Source organism: Carcharodon carcharias, assembly GCF_017639515.1.
Source record: "Carcharodon carcharias isolate sCarCar2 chromosome 32 unlocalized genomic scaffold, sCarCar2.pri SUPER_32_unloc_1, whole genome shotgun sequence".
In the NCBI taxonomy this organism is placed as follows: domain Eukaryota; kingdom Metazoa; phylum Chordata; class Chondrichthyes; order Lamniformes; family Lamnidae; genus Carcharodon; species Carcharodon carcharias.
The window spans coordinates 180243-196451 of NW_024470685.1; the positions used below are offsets into that span (position 1 = coordinate 180243).

The 16209-nt window shown below is 47.0% G+C and overlaps 1 protein-coding gene across 1 annotated transcript; it reads left to right on the forward strand.

The window, feature by feature from the left end:
• Positions 1 to 890: 890 nt before the first annotated feature.
• On the forward strand, positions 891 to 4357 carry LOC121274137 (C2 calcium-dependent domain-containing protein 4A-like). Its single transcript, XM_041181308.1, is given in 4 exon segments — positions 891 to 1004; positions 3547 to 4024; positions 4066 to 4263; positions 4265 to 4357. Coding segments are annotated over 3 exon segments (663 nt in total). The 5' UTR covers positions 891 to 1004; positions 3547 to 3652.
• Positions 4358 to 16209: the final 11852 nt, after the last annotated feature.

Sequence of the window (16209 nt, forward strand, 5' to 3'; positions counted from 1 at the left end):
TGTCCCGAATGAAGTGAGATTTGAAAACAAGGTTGGGAATTTTAAGATCATTGCTTAACCCTCGATCACTAACAGTCAGGCTTCAGCATCTAGGGCATTCTGTTCAGCAAGTCTTGCCAGCCTGATATAGATCCCCATAACATATCCCCACGCTGAACTCACTTCTTAACAGTTATTTTCTCAAGCACGATACAGCCAAGAGACTCAATGGAGTAGTCTCACACGCATTGCATCCGACCAGTAATTAATGTCTCCACTGATAAATAAAGCATCCTTGGTGATACAGCTTCACTCTTTAATCAGGTCAACAGAATTTTAAAGGTCTGAACGAGGAAAGAGCCGATGATTGTCGGTTATATGCCCCAAACACACACCCCTTTCTTAAACTGGCTAATCTGGCTGGAGGTGTGAATGCACGGCCCAGGGGATCGGGAAGAATTTTTAACCAGTTGCCCTGCAGAATTATTGTTATTTCGCTTTGATGAGCGGGTGTTTTCAGTGTAAGGTATTCGCTGTTCCCATTGCTCCGTGTCTAGGGAACTCTCCCCCCACCCCCCAGGCTGTGGCACGCTGCACAGACAGCGAAAACAAACTCAATACAGTACCAACACTCAGCAACTCAATCGTCATCCGTGCTTTGGCGATAACTGCTCGGTGGAACTCACGTTCCCAGAATTTACAGAATTTGTAATTTTTATTTAAATCTGCCGAGCAAGCGGTTGTTTCCATCTGGTGAATCTGCTGGCCCGATACAATTGGTCAGAAAGAAATTAAGCCAGAATTTCCAGTTTGATTGGTTAAGCTTGCAAATGAGTGTGACCAATCGGTTGAGCACCTGCGGTGAATCATCGATTGGTCTATAAAAACAATATATGGCAGAGTGACCAAGAGGATGAACAAAAGTGCACAGAGTGACCAAGAGGCTGAACAACAGTGCACAGAGTGACCAAGAGGCTGAACAACAGTGCACAGAGTGACCTGGAGGCTGGAAAATAATCCACTGAGTGAGTACGAGAGTGGAGCTTGTGGCACTGAATGGCCAGGAGTCTGGGGGTAATACCCTGACTGATCAGAGGACTAAATTTGCAAATGGCATTGAATTGGGGTTGTGGATAATGCAAAGGAAGATTGTGACAAAATGCAGGAAATCATTAATAAATCTATAGAATGGGCATTAATTACTAAATTAGTTTTGGATAAATGTGAGGTGGTGTATTTTGGCAGAAACAGTATTGCTTGGATAAAGTCTAAATGGATAGAGGAGCAAAGGGATCTGTGGTACAGGTAACATAAATTATTTGAAGCAGGTTAATAAGGCCTTTTTAAGAAAAAAAACAAGAAATGCAAACACTGGAGTTTCTTCCAAAGGATGGAATTGAAAAGCCAGGTTTAATTTATATTCAACCTTGGTTGGATCACACATTGAGTATAGTGAACAATCTGGGTATCTGTATTATAAAAAAGAACATAGAAGCACTGGAGAAAGTTAAAGCCTCTTTGTTCTGGTATCATCCTTGTGAATCCTTTGTTTTACACTATTGGAAAGGCTGGGACTCCTTTCTGTCAAAAAGAGAAAGCTAAGGGGTGACCAGGAAGAGACCTTGAAAATAGTGAAAGGGTTTGACAGAGTAGGTGTAGAGAAGTGGTTTCCATTTGTCATTCAAAAACTAGGACCATAAAGAGAAGAAAATCCCAATCTGGAATTCAAGAGTAGCTTTTTTTAGCAAAGAGAAGTGACAATGTGGAACTTGCTACCATCGAGAATAGTTGAGGCAAATAGTGTTAATGCATTTAGAGGGAAGCTAGATAAGGGGGAGAGGGACAGACAGATAAGCTGATGGGGTTAGATATGATGTGGGAGGAAGCTCATGTGCAACTTCCTTCTGAGCTGCACACATGATGTGACTTGCTGAATGATGTGTACGTTGGACAATATTCTACAGTATGACCAAAATTCTGGAGCATGTTGCTCTGAGTGAGTGATCAGAAGCCTGGACACCCTTGCACTGAAAGTGAAAAAGCAAAATACTGCAGATACTGGAAATCTGAAATAAAAAGAGAATGCTCAGCAGGCCAGACAGCACCTGTGGAGAAAGAAATACAGTTAACATTATGATCAATAACCTTCAATCAAATCTAGAAAAAGTTTGAGATGTAACAGGCTTTAAGCAAATAGGGAGGCCGGGGGAGAACAAAAGGGGATGTCTGAAATAGGGTGGAGGGCAGAAGTGAGTGAAGACAAAACAGATGATGAAGACTAAAAAAAATGGGACAAGTAAAGAAACAAAATATCAATCTGGAGGAGGTGCTAATGAGAAATAACAGAATCATCACCAACAGCCGCCATTGGGAAAAATGGGAGCAGAAATTATGGTCTGAAATTTATGAACTCGAGTGTTGAGTCCAGAAGGCTCAAGCTTAAGCTGAGCTTTATTGGAATGGGTGTAGCAGGTCAAGGACAGAGAGGTCAGTGGGAGCAAGGTACAGAATTAAAATGACAGATGATTGGAAGCTCGGTCATGCTTGTGGATTGAACAGAGGGATTCCATGAGTTTTTTTGAAAAGGAATACTGAAAGGGAATGGGAGGTGAAGACTTGTTTGGCGGCAGCATTACACTGAAGGTGGCAGGTGATCCATTACATATGGAGTTTAGTGGAACATGAGGAACCCTGATGTGGCCTGGGAAGGAGGGGAAGTGGTGAGAGTAGGAATGTGGGCAATGCAATGGATGGGATTGAGGTTCCTCTCCTCCAGGAGGGAATCCTTTGAACATTTTTTTGGGGGGGCGGGTGGCAGCTGTTGATGATTCTGCTTTTCATCTCCTCTAATCTAGGCTCATCCTTTTGCCATTTAAACTCTGCTGCCTTCCACCTTATCACAGGCATTCTGTTTTGTCAGCCCACCCCACTTTACCTGCCCTGCACTTGTTTAAAACCTGTTAGATCATTAACCTTTTCCAATTCTGACAAAAAGTCAACTACTGAAACATTAACACTCTTCACGGATACTCTCTGACCTGCTCAGAATTTCTAGCACCTTCTGTTTGTATGACTGGACAACCTGGTCTGTAAGTCCCACTGAGTGACCATCCTCATACTGAGTGACCAGGCTGTATTGTGCTCTGTAATACAGGTAGCTGGTGGGAAGGAGCTCTTCATACAACCCATTATTCCTTGAACTAATAAAAGCTATAGCAGCTTTTTTTCACTTAGAAAGTGATATGTGACAGGAGAGTAGCAGTGCATGCAGTGAGAGCCGCACAGCAGACGTGTTTCTAATGCAGGTTGTCCGATAGAGGGGTCTGCATCATTGTAGGTGTTTGGGGGATGGGTGGGGGTTGTGGGTGGGGGGTTGTAGGTGTGTTTGGGGGATGGGGGTTGTAGGTGTGTTTTGGGGGGGGGGGTGTAGATATGTTGGGGGGGATGTAGGTGTTTAGGGGATGGGGGTGTAGATGTGGGGTGTTGTAGGTGTGTTTTGGGGGGGGGGGTGGGAGGAATCACTGGGTCCTTCCGTCAAAATAACCTGCAATTTCCTCCTGTTTGCAGGTTGACAGTCACCCTTCCAGCGAGACCTTTACCCTGGTGGAGGTGGTGGGGGGAAGCTGTTTACCCTCCAGCCCGGAGTCCTGACTCGACCCCCCACTGAAAGACCATGTTTTATGTCAACGTCTTGACCCCCGACCGCGTCCCTGAATTTTTCATCCCGCCAAGATTCACCCCCCAGCGGAAAGCGGGGGCGGCTCAGCACCGAGCGGGCGGGGAGGCCGCCCTGCGGGACGGGCGCACGGGCGGAGACGGCACGGATTGGGACCCCAGGTCCCGGGCGGCCCTGTCGCTGCCCCATTTCCCCCGGGCTCGCACCCCTTACGGTTTCTGCAGGCTGCTGGAGAGCCCCCACACCCGGAGGAAGGAGTCTCTCTTCCTCGGCCAGCCTGTCGCAGCGGGGACCGGCCAGCGGGGCGTCCACCCCTTGCCCACGCCTCTCCCCCCCACTCCTCCCCCTCCCCACCCCCCGAACCCGGGGGTCAGCGGCTCCCCCGGCTCCGAGCCGAGTTCTGCGGCCAGAGGCAGCGGGTTTGTCTCCGGCTGCTCAGTGTGGAGGGTCTGTACGGGCGGTTCGCCGATTGTCGAGGCGTCAGCTGCTGCCTGTCTCTGCAGCTGGACCCGGGGAAAAGCCAGAAGCAGCGGAGCAGGAACCCGATCTTCAACCAAGATTTCTCCTTCTTCGGAATCACTGGGGACCAATTGCATTCCAAGCTCTTAAAAAATTAAAGTCATTAATAAAGCCTCCCGGATGAAGAGGGGCTCTGTTTTGGGAGTTTGCCAGTTGTCTTTAGCCACTATCTTGCCGCTGTAGGTGCAATGGGAAATGTATCTAGCTCTGCTTTTTTTTAAAAAAAAATGCTATTTTTTTTAAATTAATACAAACCCATTCTGACTTAAGTTGTTGTGATGAGTGTTAAATTCACCAAACCTGAGCCTACTCCTGAGTGCAGGAGTCAGTGCTGTTGCTGTGGGTGTGTGTGATGAACCTGTTCAGGCCAATCAAGAGAACACGAAGGAACATTTTATCACTTTCTAACTTAGCAAAGCAACTTTACTGTTTTTATTAAAAATAAAAACTGACATTGCTTACCTCACAGGGTCATGGTATAAAACAGGCCCCAGCTATGCCTGTCTCTTTATGGGGTATGTGGAACATTCCTTGTTGCAGTCCTACTCCGGCCCCCTTCCACAACTCTTTCTCCGGTACATTGATGATTACTTTGGTGCCGCTTCATGCTCTCGTCGGGACTTGGAAAAATTTATTAATTTTGCTTCCAATCTCCACCCCTCCATCATTTTCACGTGGTCCATCTCTGACACTTCCCTTCCCTTCCTCAATCTCTGGTGATAGACTGTCCACCAATATCCATTACAAACCCACCGACTCCCACAGCTATCTCGACTACAGCTCCTCACACCCCGCTTCCTGTAAGGACTCCATCCCATTCTCTCAGTTCCTTCGCCTCCGTCGCATCTGTTCCGATGATGCTACATTCAAAAACAGTTCCTCTGACATGTCCTCCTTCTTCCTTAACCGAGGTTTTCCACCCACGGTCGTTGACAGGGCCCTCAACCGTGTCTGGCCCATCTCCCGCGCATCCGCCCTCACGCCTTCTCCTCCCTCCCAGAAACATGATAGGGTCCCCCTTGCCCTCACTTATCACCCTACCAGCCTCCGCATTCAAAGGATCATCCTCTGCCATTTCCGCCAACTCCAGCATGATGCCACCACCAAACACATCTTCCCTTCACCCCCCTTATTGGCATTCCGTAGGGATCGCTCCCTCCGGGACACCCTGGTCCTCTCCTCCATCACCCCCTACTCCTCAACCCCCTCCTATGGCACCACCCCATGCCCACGCAAAAGATGCAACACCTGCCCCTTCACTTCCTCTCTCCTCACCGTCCAAGGACCCAAACACTCCTTTCAAGTGAAGCAGCATTTCACTTGCATTTCCCCTAACTTAGTCTACTGCATTCGTTGCTCCCAATGTGGTCTCCTCTACATTGGAGAGACCAAACATAAACTGGGCGACCGCTTTGCAGAACACCTGCGGTCTGTCCGCAAGAATGACCCAAACCTCCCTGTCGCTTGCCATTTTAACACTCCACCCTGCTCTCATGCCCACATGTCTGTCCTTGGCTTGCTGCATTGTTCCAGTGAAGCCCAACGCAAACTGGAGGAACAACACCTCATCTTCCGACTAGGCACTTTACAGCCTTCCGGACTGAATACTGAATTCAACAACTTTAGGTCGTGAGCTCCCTCCCCCATCCCCATCCCCTTTCTGTTTCCCCCTTCCTTTTTTTTCCAATAAATTATAAAGATTTTCCTTTTCCCACCTATTTCCATTATTTAAAAAAAACCCCACTAGAGCTATACCTTGAGTGCCCTACCATCCATTCTTAATTAGCACATTCGTTTAGATAATATCACCAACTTTAACTTTAACACCTATGTGTTCTATTGTACTATTGTCATTGACATCTTTTGATGATCTGCTTCTATCACTGCTTGTTTGTCCCTACAACCACACCCCCCCCCCTCCACCTCTCTCTCTCTCTATCTCTCCGCCCCCCACACACACACCTTAAACCAGCTTATATTTCAACTCTTTCTTGGACTCGAACTCAAGTTCTGTCGAAGGGTCATGAGGACTCGAAACGTCAACTCTTTTCTTCTCCGCCGATGCTGCCAGACCTGCTGAGTTTTTCCAGGTAATTCTGTTTTTGTTTTATAAAACAAAAGCCCAGCAATTTGTGGGGAAGAAGTGCTGAGTTGGAAATGATAACCTCTGCCATTCCAACAAGAGTTTTCTTGGGGAAAAAAAAACAGGTCTCACTCTCCATCTCCTCCTGACTTGAAGTAAACTTGTGGATTCATGACATAAATACAAATTAAAACTCGTCACAGGAAGGCAGCCATGGTCGTTAATGACATCAGGATCATTTGGATGGTGGGATCTGCATTCTCTGGCCCAGAAAAGCAAGTTAAAATTATCAAACCTCACACACCACAGGAGAAGCTTTTAAAATTTTAAAACATTTCAACCCTTCCTTTGTTTTATTTCTCTCTCTCTCTCCTTCTCCTGCCTTTCTCTTTGAATCCATTTCCTCTCTCTGTTTCTCTTTTCTATTTGACTATTGCCTCCGCTTCCTTCTTTATCATTTCTCTGATTCTTTTTCAATCCCTAAATCTCATTGGTTAGAGATAGCCTGTTGGTCCCATGAGAAATAGGAGTAGGCCATTCCGCTGCTGAGGCCTGCTTTCCCATTCAATAAGGTCATGGCTGATCTGACTCTGGCCTCAACTCTACTTTCCTGTCTGTACGCTATTACGTTTGACTCCTGGATCAAAAATCTGTCTATTTTAGCCTTCAATATATTCAATGACCCAGCCTCCACTGCTGTCTGGGGTAGAGAATTCCATTGATCCTCTGACAGAAGAATCTCTGTCTTTAATGGGAGGCCACTTATTCTGAAATTCTGACCCTGCCCCCTCTCCCACCCCCCCCCCCCCCCCCCACCCCCCTCCCCACCCCTATTGGGTAATAATATCTCAACATCTACCCTGTCAAGCCCCCTCAGCATCTTGGATGTTTCAATGAGATCACCTCTCATTCTAAACTCCAATGAGTATAGACCCAGTCTTTTCTTCATAAGACAACCTCTTCACCCCAGAAATCAGCTGAGTGAACCTTCTCTGAACTGCTTCCATTGTAAGTGTTTCCTCAGTCATTTTCTGATGTCGCAGAATGCTCCTGTGTTCTCACTCTCCCTTTTCAGCTCACTGTCAATGAGCTGCAGAATTTAATGTTCATTGAGCTGAATGGTGAGGGAAAGTATCCAACTCATGAGATAGCAACTCCAGCAAATTCTGGGTCATTAACCTGGGTGAAAAGGGATGTGTGAAATAGCTTTCAATCCAACTGTTAGGACAGAGCACCATCAGCCAGTGACAAGATCTTTCAGATCTGTCAATTACAAACACCAAGTTTGGTGATCGGAATGAGCATGGAAATTCCCAAAGGATTCTTCCTTAATGACATTTTTTGTTACCAGTGGGAAATTAATAAAATTAAAACAGATAGGGAAATAAGAACAGGAAGGAGCTATTCGGCTCTTTGAGTCTGCTTCAGGTCATCACTATTTATCTGTTTTTGTTCTGTATCCCTTGATACCCGAAATCTAACACAGTAATCTATCAATCTCAGTTTTGAAAACTCCAACTGAGGACATGGGTTCAAATCCCACAATGGCAGCTGGTGGAATTTAAATTCAATTAATAAAACTGGAATCAAAAGCTAGTCTCAGTAATAGGGACTTTGATACCATTGTCAATTGTTGTAAAAATCCATCTGGTTCACTTAAATATCCTTCAGGGAAGGAAATTTGCCATCCTTACCTGGTCTGGCCTACATGTGACTCCAAACCCACAGCAATGGTGCTCGGTTCAAAGGCAATTAGTGATGAGCAACAAATGCTCAACAACATCCCATGAAAGAATTTTTAAAAATCTGCTCTATTGAAACCCTCTAACATTTTAAACACTCATCAAATCACCCCTCAATCTTACATACAAATGAGAATATGTGCCAAGTTTATGCACCCTGTCCTTATAATTCAACCTTATAAGTCCCAGTATGATTCTGGTGAATCAGTGTTAGACCATAAGACATAGGAGCAGAAATTAGGCCATTCAGCCCATCGAGTCTGCTCCGCTATTCAATCATGGCTGATAAGTTTCTCAACCCCATTCTCCCGCCTTCTCCCCATAACCTTGATCCCCTTACCAATCAAGAACCTACCTATCTTGGTTTTAAATACACTCAATGACCTGGCCTCCACAGCCTTCTGTGGCAATGAATTCCATAGATTCACCACTCTCTGGCTAAAGAAGTTTCCCCTCATCTCTGTTCTAAAAGGTCTTCCCTTTACTCTGAGGCTGTGCCCTCGGGTCCTAGTCTCTCCTACTAATGGAAACATCTTCCCCACGTCCACTCTATCCAGGCCTTTCAGTATTCTGTAAGTTTCAGTCAGATCCTCCCTCATCCTTCTAAACTCCGTTGAGTATAGACCCAGAGTTCTCAAACGTTTCTCATATATTAAGCCTTTCATTCCTGGGATCATTCTCGTGAACCTCCTCTGGACCCTCTCCAGGGCCAGCACATCCTTCCTGAGATACGGGGCCCAAAATTGCTCACAATATTCTAAATGTGATCTGACCAGACCCTTATAAAGCTTCAGCAGCACATCCTTGCTTTTATATTCTAGTCCTCTCGAAATAAATGCCAACATTGCATTTGCCTTCCTAATTACTGACTCAACCTGCAAGTTAACCTTAAGAGAATCCTGGACTAGGACTCCCAAGTCCCTTTGCACTCCAGATTTCTGAATTCTCTCCCCATTTAGAAAATGGTCTATGCCTCTATTCTTCCTACCAAAGTGCATGACCTCACACTTGCCCACATTGTATTCCATCTGCCACTTCTTTGCCCATTCTCCTAACCTGTCCAAATCCTTCTGCAGCCTCCCCACCTCCTCAATACTACCTGTCCCTCCACCTATCTTTGTATCATCTGGAAACTTAGCCAGGATGCCCTCAGTTCCTTCATCTAGATCATTAATGTATAAAGTGAAAAGTTGTGGTCCCAACACTGACCTCTGCGGAACTCCAATAGTCACCGGCTGCCATCCTGAGAAGGATCCTCTTATCCCCACTCCCTGCCTCCTGCCAGACAGCCAATCTTCTATCCATGCTAGTACCTTGCCTCTAACACCATGGGCTCTTACACCCTCTCACCAGCACAGTGAGTCTCAGGCTGACAGACAGAAGGCACCTTGCGGGGAATGTGCAGTGGGTGGGCAGGAAGGAACTTGGAGCCGGTGACAGCTCAAAGCAGCCCAGCCTTGTGGACAGACACAGGCTCCTGGCATCACAGAAGCCTGAAGGAGGCCGCATATTAATCACATCATACCACACTTCGGGTGCCACCCAGTGACAATCAGATAACAGCCAGTCACTTAATGGTGAGCTGTGCTAGAAGGTTGAGCGAGCAGCTAAAATACGCTCAAGTTGCATTTCACTATTTTCCTTTTCCCCCCCTTAACCTCATTTCTTTATTAAGTCTTCTGACCATGGTTTATTGAGGCTAGTTTTACAGAAATTAATGTAAATTTTAGTTAGCATCATTCTTGTTGGGCTAACTCTGTTAAAAATGTAGAACTGTAAGTCACCTGAGCTTAGTCCACTGGATATTGTACTCGGGCAGACATGGTGCACAATTAAATGTTTTAATGTCTTGCATACACCCATTGATAGACACACCTTAATCCTGGCTCCATTAGTTAGTGCACTGCTGTGCGTAAAACTGAGCCATGGAAACCAGGACGACCAAGATATGTTTTGAGCCCCGAATTCTGTTCCTAGCTGGGAAAGTTGTAACTGTATCCCTGACAACTCGGTTAATTTTAACATTCAGCCGTGACAGGAAACAGGAGATTGTGGATCAAACACCTCAGATCAACAGAAATGATAATTGACCAGATTGTTGAACAGGTGGCTGATGTGTAAGGGGTGGGTGTGTAAGGGGTGGGTGTGTAAGGGGCAGGTGTGTAAGGGGTGGGTGTGTAAGGGGATGGGGTATGTAAGGGGGTGGGGTGTGCAGGAGGTGAGGGTGTAATGGGAGGGGTCTGTAAGTGTGGGTGTGTTACAGATGGGTGTGTAAGGGGCAGGTGTGTGAAGGGCAGGGTTGTAAAAAGGGTGGTTGTGTAAGGAGGGGAGCGTAAGGGACGGGTGCGTAAGGGACCTGTGTAAGGAGGGGGTGTGTAACGGGTGGATGTGTAAGGGATGTATGCATAACGGACAGATGCATAAGGAGGAGGTGTAAGGGGTGTGTAAGGGTTGGGCGTGTGTTATTTTTATTCATTCATGGGATGTGGGCTTCGCTGGCTGGGCCAGCATTTATTGCCCATCCCTAGTTGCCCTTGAGAAGGTGCCACCTTGAACCACTGCAGTCCATGTGGTGTAGGTACACCCATAGTGCTGTTAGGGAGGGAGTTCCAGGATTTTGACCCAGCAACAGTGAAGGAACGGTGATGAGTTTCCAAGTCAGGATGGTGAGTGACTTGAAGGGGAACTTCCAGGTGGTGGTTCCCATTTATCTGCTGTCTTTGTCCTTCTAGATGGTAGCAGCTGTGGGTTTGGATGATGCTGTCAAAGGAGCCTTGGTGAATTCCTGCAGTGCATCTTGTAGATGGTACACACTGCTGCCACTGTGTGTCAGTGGTGGAGGGAGTGAATGTTTGTGGATGGGGTGCCAATCAATCAGGCTGCTCTGTCCTGGAAAGTGTCAAGCTTCTTCAGTGTTGTAGGAGCTGCACTCATCCAAGCGGGGAGTATTCCATCACACTCCTGACTTGTGCCTTGTAGATTGCAGACAGGCTTTGGGGAGTCAGGAGGCGAGTTACTCTTCTCACAATTCCTAGCCTCTGAACTGCTCTTGTAGCCACAGTATTTATGTGGCTAGGCCAGTTCAGTTTCTGGTCAATGGTAACTCCCAGGGTGTTGAGTGGGGGATTTAGTGATGGTAATGCTATTGAACATCAAGGGGCAATGGTTGGATTCTCTCTTGTTGGAGATGGTCATTGCCTGACACTTGTGTGGTGTGAATGTTACTTGCCACTTGTCAGCCCCAAGCCTGGATATTATCCAGGTCTTGCTGCATATGGACATGGACTGCTTCAGTATCTGAGGAGACGTGACTGGTGCTGAACATTGTGCAATCATCAGTGAACATCCCCACTTCTGACCCTATGATGGAAGGAAGGTCACTGAAGCAGCTGAAGATGGTTGGGTTGAGGACACTACCCTGAGGAACTCCTGCAGTGATGTCCTGGAGCTGAGATGACTAACCTCCAACAATCACAACCATCTTCCTTTGTGTTAGGCATGACTCCAACCAGCGGGGAGTTTACCCCCTGATTCCCATTGACTCCAATTTTGCTAGGGCTTCTTGATGCCACACTCGGTCAAATGCTGCCTTGATGTCAAGGGCAGTCTCACCTCACCTCTGGAGTTCAGCTCTTTTGTCCATGTTTGAACCAAGGCTGTAATGAGGTCAGGAGCTGGGTGGCCCTGGCAGATGCCTAAACTGGGCATCAGTGAGCAGGTTATTGCTAAGCAAGTGCAGCTTGACAGCACTGTTGATGACCCCTTCCATCACTTTACTGATGATGGAGAGTAGACTGGTGGGGTGGTAATTGGCTGGGTTGGATTTGTCCTGCTTTTTGTGTACAGGACATACCTGGGCAATTTTCCACATAGCCAGGTAGATGCCAGTGTTGAAGTTGTACTGGAACAGCTTGGCTAGGGGCACGGCAAGTTCTGAAGCACAGATACTATTGCTGGAATGTTGTCAGGGCCAATAGTATTTGCAGTATCCAGTGCCTTTAGCTATTTCTTGATATCATGTGGAGTGAATCCGATTGGCTGAAGACTGGCATCTGTGATGGAGGAGGAGGCTGAGATGGTTCATCCACTCGGCACTTCTGGCTGAAGATTGTTGCGAATGCTTCTTCTGCATTGCAGTGCTGGGCTCCTCCATCAATGAAGATGGGGACAATTGTGGAGCCTCCTCCTCCAGTGAATTGTTTAATTGTCCACCACCATTCACGATTGGATGTGGCAGGACTGCAAGCTTAGATCTGGTCCATTGGTTGTGGGATCATTTAGCTTTGTCTATCACTTGCTGGCCGTGGCTGCAGAGAACATTGTCTATTCCCCTGATTATACTGTCTCCTGTCATTACCACATTCCTCCTCGCTCCCCGCTATTTGACTGGTATCTTTCACTGTGATGTCATGGCCAATCTGCTCATCCACCTTGCAGTCTTTCTGCTCATCCACACAGGGAGTAAGCACCTTGTCGTATCTGTTGAACAAAGTCAGGGGCTGAGGCTCCTCCATCACTTCATGCTGGTTCCCCTTACCTGCCCGACTCACAGTCCCGCCCTCCTATCCCGGACCACTGACTAACTCTAAGGTTCTGCCTAACCTAAGGGGTGCTCCTGCCTCATCCTTGAGATGGTGTGATTTTTTTTAGCAACTCTGGTAGTCCACTTACTCGCAACTATAAGATTTCGGACCAGTTTAATTTAATCTCTTTAAACCAATTACAGCCTAGAAGGTTTGGCCCTTCACCTTCTACCACCATCACTGGTAGCTGTGCCGATTGGTGTCTATAATGAACAGTTGCTCTGGTGATATCTTTTACTTGGATTTCTTTGTTTTTGTGCATTTTCAACTTGGCAGATGTTTGTTCCAAATTTAATTGTTGATCACCTTTATCTAAATATCTGAAAGTGTGTTCTCCTATTACAGTAGTAGAAACACCAGTGCCTACTTCCATTTTTAACGGTTTGCCATTCACTTGCATTGTAACAAATATCGGCTCTGTCTTCCCAATTCTCATGCTGAATATTGAATAAATGTCAGAATTGGTTGTTTCTGAATCTTCAACACTATAGACTTCATTGGTCTTTGTTGTTTGGAGGCCTGTTTAAACCTCGCTGTCTCACTATGTGTCCACTTCCCTGACAAAAATAACATACTATTTTTAAACAAAAACAAAAACAGAATTACCTGGAAAAACTCAGCAGGTCTGGCAGCATCAGCAGAGAAGAAAAGAGTTGACGTTTCGAGTCCTCATGACCCTTCGACAGAACATGAGTTCGGGTCCAAGAAAGAGTTGAAATATTCTTTGGGCAGGAGTCCTCTCCCAGTTCAACGGATCCTTTTACCCATCTCCTATATTCTCCCTCCACCTGGACCCCTCCCTCTGGATTCTTACCTTCTCTTGATCTTTTCATTGAGAACTGTTGGTGTGACATTAGTCGTCTCAATTTCTCTGCTCCTCTCACCCATTCTAACCTGTCTCTCTCTGAACTTACTGCACTCCATTCTCTCAGGTCCAACCCTGACATTGTCATCAAACCCGCTGACAAGGGTGGTGCTGTTGTTGTCTGGCGCACTGACCTCTACCTCGCGAAGGCTGAGCGTCAACTCGCAGACACTTCCTCCTACCTCTCCCTGGACCATGACCCCACCACTGAACATTAAGCCATTGTTTCCAGGACTGTCACTGACCTCATCTCCTCTGGGGATCTTCCTCCCACAGCTTCCAACCTCATAGTCGCCCAACCTCGGACGGCCCGCTTCTATCTCCTACCCAAAATCCACAAACAGAACTGCCCCGGTAGACCGATCGTCTCAGCTTGCTCCTGCCCCACAGAACTTATTTCTCGTTATCTTGACTCCCTTCTCTCTCCCCTTGTCCAGTCCCTTCCCACCTACATCCGTGATTCCTCTGACACCTTACGTCACATCAACAATTTCCAGTTCCCTGGCCCCAACTGCTTCCTCTTCACCATGGACGTCCAATCCCTCTACACCTCCATCCCCCACCAGGATGGTCTGAGGGCCCTTAGCTTCTTCCTCGAACAGAGGCCCGAACAATCCCCATCCACCACTACTCTCCTTCGTCTGGCTGAACTTGTTCTCACGCAGAACAATTTCTCCTTCAACTCCTCTCACTTCCTCCAAATAAAAGGTGTGGCTATGGGTACCCGCATGGGCCCCAGCTATGCCTGTCTCTTTATGGGGTATGTAGAACATTCCTTGTTCCAGTCCTACTCCGGCCCCCTTCCACAACTCTTTCTCCGGTACATCGATGATTACTTCGGTGCCGCTTCATGCTCTCATCGGGACTTGGAAAAATTTATTAATTTTGCTTCCAATCTCCACCCCTCCATCATTTTCACGTGGTCCATCTCTGACACTTCCCTTCCCTTCCTTGACCTCTCTGTCTCAATCTCTGGTGATAGACTGTCCACCAATATCCATTACAAGCTTACTGACTCCCACAGTTACCTCGACTACAGCTCCTCACACCCCGCTTCCTGTAAGGACTCCATCCCATTCTCTCAGTTCCTTCGCCTCCATCGCATCTGTTCCGATGATGCCACCTTCAAAAACAGTTCCTCTGACATGTCCTCCTTCTTCCTTAACCGAGGTTTTCCACCCACGGTCGTTGACAGGGCCCTCAACCGTGTCCGGCCCATCTCCCGCGCATCCACCCTCACGCCTTCTCCCTCCCAGAAACATGATAGGGTCCCCCTTGCCCTCACTTATCACCCCACCAGCCTCCGCATTCAAAGGATCATCCTCCGCCATTTCCGCCAACTCCAGCATGATGCCACCACCAAACACATCTTCCCTTCAGCCCCCTATCAGCATTCCGTAGGGATCGCTCCCTCCGGGACACCCTGGTCCTCTCCTCCATCACCCCCTAATCCTCAACCCCCTCCTATGGCACCACCCCATGCCCACGCAAAAGATGCAACACCTGCCCCTTCACTTCCTCTCTCCTCACCGTCCAAGGGCCCAAACACTCCTTTCAAGTGAAGCAGCCTTTCACTTGCATTTCCCCCAACTTAGTCTACTGCATTCGTTTCTCCCAATGTGGTCTCCTCGACATTGGAGAGACCAAACGTAAACTGGGCAACTGCTTTGCAGAACACCTGTGGTCTGTCCGCAAGAATGACCCAAACCTCCCTGTCGCTTGCCATTTTAACACTCCACCCTGCTCTCTTGCCCACATGTCTGTCCTTGGCTTGCTGCATTGTTCCAGTGAAGCCCAACGCAAACTGGAGGAACAACACCTCATCTTCCGACTAGGCACTTTACAGCCTTCCGGACTGAATATTGAATTCAACAACTTTAGGTCGTGAGCTCCCTCCCCCATCCCCACCCCCTTTCTGTTTCCCCCTTCCTTTTTTTTCCAATAAATTATATAGATTTTTCTTTTCCCACCTATTTCCATTATTTTTAAATATCTTAAAATGTTTTATGCTCTCCCCACCCCCACTAGAGCTATACCTTGAGTGCCCCACCATCCATTCTTAATTAGCACATTTGTTTAGATAATATCACCAACTTTAACACCTATGTGTTCTTTTGTTCTATTGTTGTTGACATCTTTTGATGATCTGCTTCTATCACTGCTTGTTTGTCCCTACAACCACACCCCCACTCCACTTCTCTCTCTGTCTCTCTTTCCACACCCCCCCACACACCTTAAACCAGCTTATATTTCAACTCTTTCTTGGACTCGAACTCAAGTTCTGTCGAAGGGTCATGAGGACTCGAAACGTCAACTCTTTTCTTCTCCGCCGATGCTGCCAGACCTGCTGAGTTTTTCCAGGTAATTCTGTTTTTGTTTTGGATTTCCAGCATCCACAGTTTTTTCGTTTTTATACTATTTTTAAAATTGCCAATTGCTAGATGATTGATTGTTTCCACGTCGATGACAGTTATTTTTCGATTTAGTTGCTAAGCGGTTTCCTCTCATTTTTCAGTTAGCAGGGGCTGTTTCCCGCTTTGCGGTGGAGTGCCGGCTTTTCGCACCACTTTCGGCTGACTGTTCCCGCCCGACTAGGAGAACAGCACCATTTTGTGCCCCTTGTGAATCCTTCACAGTGCTTTCCATCACCAGCGCTATTTATAAAGCTTTCTTAAAATCAAGATTCACTTCAGCCAGCATTCTTCACTGTATAGTGTCTTCCTGCACACTACATACTCAATGATCCCTGAGCATGTCATTCA